We start from the raw sequence: 5,099 nt of genomic DNA, 5'->3' as shown, positions 1-5,099 counted from the left end.
ATATATATATATATATATATATATATTATCATCATCATTTAACATCCATTTTCCATGCTGGCATGAATTGGACAGTTTGACAGGAACTGGCAAGCCAAAGGACTGCACCAACTCCACTGTCAGTTTTGGCATGGTTTTTATGGTTGGATATCCTTCCTAACACCAGCCACTTTACAGAGTGGACTGGGTGTTTTTTACATGGCACCAGCACTGGCACGGTCTGTTTTGGCATCATTTTTATAGCTGGATACCTTTCCTAACATCAACCACTTTACTGAGTGGACCGAGTACTTTTGACATGGCACCAACACTGGCAAGGTCTGTTTTGGCATGGTTTTTAATGGCTGGATGCCCTTCCTAATGCCAACCACTTTACAGTGTAGACTGGATGCTTTAGCATGGCACCAGCACCAGCAAGGTCACCAGGTAACTTGCAAGACAAACATCCTTCGACTCAGAGGGAAGTATTGAAGGAGGCAGTTTGTACTAGGTAAGGGGAGGCTAGAGTATGCCAGAGGGACTGAAACTGGTATCTTGCTGTAGAGGAGGTACATGGTTACTACAGTTGGAGAGTGGAAGACATTGAGTGTGAGAGAAATGATAGCAGTGTACCAGGGCATACTCTCAAGGTACAGGGGTGAGAATATTAATTGGATGGTGGAGTATTGCTAAGGGTGCATGAGTAGGGAGTTCATGTGAATGCAAAGAAGGGGGAAGGCAGTAGAATATAGTGACTGATGAAACATAATGATACACTGGGCAGGGAGGACAGGATTGAGCTGCAGGAGTGGGGAGGAAGAGATAAGGTTAGTGCATGAAAAAGAGGAAGTGGAGAAGGGGGAGATGTAATTTGGTTTATTGGGGTACCACCAAATAACAGAGCGAGGGACTTTGTCAAAAACTTTCTCCATGTCAACAAAAGCCAAGTAGATTTTACTCCTGCAGCTGTCTCACTAGGAAGATGGTATCTTTGGTACTCTTTCCAGGTACAGAACCAAACTGCATCTCATCTAGTTTAATTCTATTCCTAATTATTTGGGCTATAACTCTCTCTGTAACTTTCATGACCTGGTCCAGCAGTTTGATACCTCTATAGTTGTTTCTATCTAAGGCATCAACTTTATACTTGTAGCAGCTAACTGTAATACACCAGCCATTGGGGATGACATCTTCCTGGATAACCTGATTAACTATATGAGTGACTATGCTGTGACACCACCAGAAGTTTTAAGCATCTCAGTGGTGATTCCTGATGGTCTAGGTGCTTTCTCTTTCTTCATATCCTTAATTGCCTTATCTATTGTACAACTGTCAACTCTGATAGTTTGTCCCTTAGACAATATATACCCATGCAATATTCCCAGAAGTCAGTGTCATCATGATGAGCAGGTTTTCATGAGGATCTCATAGCGTCAGAAATCTCAATCCATTGTAATTACCCCGTGTGCCTCAGGGTCTGCGGGTCACCATTCACCACTTCATCCCATGTTTTCCTGGGTTTTCCTTTTCCACAAGCTCCAGCCATACAAATCACATGTCCTCATCCATACAAATCACATGTCTGTACCAGTACAGTTTTCTTTCTTGTACACTACATCTGATTCCTCTTATACCCAGTCTTTCTCTCAGCATATTTGTACTATGATATTCATGCACACTTATATTGCATATTATGTATGTATGTATGTAAATACCTCTGTATTTGTATACCTGTGTATGTACACACACACACACAATATTTAGACCTATGTGCTCTCCCTCTGTCTCTATGTGTGTGGTTATCTTTCTCTCTCTATGTGTGTGTGTGTATGTGTGTGTGTACTTATTTTATTTGCCTGTTAATTGTCAATGTGGCTAGAATACTTAAAACCACTAATCTTGTCAACAATTTTATAACTTCATTTACCTCTGCTCCCCCTCCCCATATCTCAGATTTCTATCTGTCTCTGATGCCCCTTTTTTCTATTTATGTCTGGGGTCTTACAGTCAGTATTCACATAGTGTTCAGTCTATCTGTTATGTATGCATATGTATTGTTATTTATACATGAATTCATTTTGTACCTTTGTATATACATATGTATAGAGCCATTCCATAAGTCTGGACATGACATGTGGAGGATGAAATGCTTAATTTCTCCAAAAAAAAAAAAAAAAAAACTTTGTTTGAAATGCACATGTGAATAGAAGTGAAGTAGGGTTACAGTTCACAACAAAATTTTATTGATCAGCAGTTAAAAGTGTATCTTATTTATTTATTTATTTTTTGACAAATTGCATTTCAGCTGTGACATTGAAAAGGCAAGTTTTGGAGTAAAGTTCTCTGAGAATGTTCTTTTCCAGACACCTGTTTAAATTGAAATATTCTGTATTGTCCAATTCGCATGAAAATATCTCAAAGAATGGTTGGTAACCACAACAAACTTGATTTAACTAAACACCAAAATAAAGCAAAAGTAAAATGAAGTTATCAAATTTAATTCATAGCATTATGAACTTAGTTTCCATGACATGTCACATCAAGACAAGGCAAAAAGTTCAACTATTTGATTTTCATGTGTCTTCCTGATCTCATTGTTAGCTTTCACTTTTCTGACAATGTCTGTGTACATGGTGTCTGCAGTATTCATCAATATCAAGTTTTTTAATTCATGCACACTTATATTGGATATTATGATTTCTTTAGGTCAGTAAATGTTAGATATAGTTGTTTAGTCTCTGCTAAAAAGTTCTGTAGTTGTTTTTCAAAGGAAAGAGTATTGAGGGAAATTCTTTTGTACAAACCTGAATTGCATTTCATCTAATCTTATTTTCTTTCTAATGAGTTTTTCTTTTACTCTTTCTGTTACTATCATGATTTGGGCCACCAGTTTGATTCCTCTGAAGTAGCTTCTTTTTTTCCTTTTTTTGTTCTTGAATCAGTTGATACAGATTGTACCACAATACTGACCATTGGGGATGACAATGTACATTTTGATTGACATCAGTGACTGACTATTGTGTACTCTACTGCACCAGATATTTTCACCATCTCAGCAACTGTCTATAATGGCTTGGCTGCTTTCTCTGTCTTCATGTCTGTAGTTTTTATGACTCCTGTGCATCTTCCACTTATAAACACTACTTTTTCTGATAATCTTCCTATTATTCAGTAAATTAGTAATTTGTTAGTACCAATGGCACCTTGTAACTGTGACCTCAACAAATGTGAAATGCAACTGGCTAGATATTAGTAAATTGCCTCAATTTTGTCACAAGATAGAGGCATACATAGATTCAACAACTATTACATGTTTATTTTGGCCACTAATACAATGTAGTTCTGTTAGTGTTACCATCATACACTTGTTATAATGACGATAAATTGATTTAAATTGATGTGTTTTGCTTTTGTTTGCACTAGTATTGTAATTTGGTTAATAAGGAGTTCCTTAATGTTAAAAACTATATTGTACTTAGATTTATTGAAAATGATGTTGATAAAGTAAGCCATGGCATACTGAATCATCAACCTAATATCATGTTACATCACAGATATTTTTAAGAAAGGCATAAATGTAATAATTCCTTCTTCCCATCACTAATTGTTATATCTAATCACAAAAGTAAATAATTGTATGTTTTTCTTGCAGGACATTGAGAATAGTGATGATGACGAAGAAAATCATAGAAATTCTTTAAAGAATTGCAGAGCTGCTGATTCTGATGAGTATATCAGTGATGGAGGAGAATTTGTACGTGAAGATGTTCAGCGTGAATTGGAAGATGAAGAAGTAGAAAGAGAAGAAGTTGAAAGAAATTCTGATGAAAATATTTCAGATGATAATGAGGAAGATGACAATAATAATGAGGATGATGATAATAATGATGTTGATGCTCCTAATCATCCTGAATCTACATCCAGTGCAAATCGCAGTCCCTCAGTTTCTCCTGTTCATAGTAGATCAGATCGAAGTCGTTCAACATCCCCCCGGAGTCCAATCCATTCTCCAATGTCTGTGCCAAAAAGTAACTCAAATCAAAGTCAGTCTCCTTCTCCACTCAATCAACACTCTAGGTCTCCCTTAGACAGTCCATCACAGTCCAGAAGTCGGTCAGGTTCTCCTGCTTCACAGAGAAGTCGTTCTGATTCTGCACAAAGTCAACGCTCAGATTCAGCTGCCTCTCATAGAAGTAGTTCATGGTCTCCATTGCGTCAAAATGAATCTCGGTCAGTCCACAGAAGTCGCTCAGGATCAGTTGCATCTCAACAAAGTCACTCAAGTTCTCACAGAAGTGTTTCTGGCTCTCCTGCATCACATCACAGTGAATCCAGGTCATGGCGTTCAGGTTCTGCTGAATCACAGAGAAGTTTATCTGGATCTCGGCATAGTGCTTCTCGGTCACCAGTATCCCACCAAAGTCAGTCAGGGTCATCTGTTTCAAATAGAAGTCGCTCTAGGTCACGAAGGAGTCAATCTGGCTCTCCAGCTTCCCAGCACAGTGGTGGTTATATGTCTCCTCAAAGGATTGATTCTAAATCATCAGCATCACACAAAAGTCAGTCAAGTTCAGCAGGTTCAGTGAAATCCCCTTTAAATATTTCCAATGTTCAGAACAGTCAACCTGATTCTCCTGTTGCTCCAGTAGCCAGTCCTCTGCCTCTCTCTCATGTTAAGAATAAAAGAGAAAATCTTTTTACAGACAGTGAAAATTCTGATTCAGAATCAGAACAAATAAAACGTAGGATACAAGGCCAAATTCAAAGTGATAGTGAAGATGAAGATGAAAAAATAAGAAGCAATATAAACAGGTATGTTTATTATCCTCCTCCTCCTCCTCATCATCATCATCATCAATATCACACTTCAACCAGTTTTGTGTGTTGTCTACACCACCTGTCTTCATTTTTGTTTTTTTGTGAATTCTCCCTATATATATATCATCATCATCATCATCATCGTTTAACGTCCGCTTTCCATGCTAGCATGGGTTGGACGATTTGACTGAGGACTAGTGAAACCGGATGGCAACACCAGGCTCCAGTCTGATTTGGCAGAGTTTCTACAGCTGGATGCCCTTCCTAACGCCAACCACTCAGAGAGTGTAGTGGGTGCTTTT

At 38.1% G+C, this 5,099-nt stretch overlaps 1 protein-coding gene across 2 annotated transcripts in view; it reads left to right on the top strand.

Annotated features, from left to right (window-relative positions):
• LOC106878624 (protein IWS1 homolog) overlaps positions 1–5,099 on the top strand; it is an 863,399-nt gene that overhangs the window by 766,850 nt on the left and 91,450 nt on the right. For both annotated transcript variants that reach the window (XM_052971184.1, XM_052971183.1), the window contains exon 14: positions 3,632–4,791. In XM_052971184.1, the coding sequence (XP_052827144.1) occupies positions 3,632–4,791 (1,160 nt within the window). The remainder of the gene's footprint in view (positions 1–3,631; positions 4,792–5,099) is intronic.

This window comes from Octopus bimaculoides, chromosome 10 (genome assembly GCF_001194135.2).
Source record: "Octopus bimaculoides isolate UCB-OBI-ISO-001 chromosome 10, ASM119413v2, whole genome shotgun sequence".
Taxonomy (NCBI): Eukaryota; Metazoa; Mollusca; class Cephalopoda; order Octopoda; family Octopodidae; genus Octopus; species Octopus bimaculoides.
Note: the sequence above shows the minus strand (reverse complement) of the source record. Positions and strands in the feature narration are given on the sequence as shown.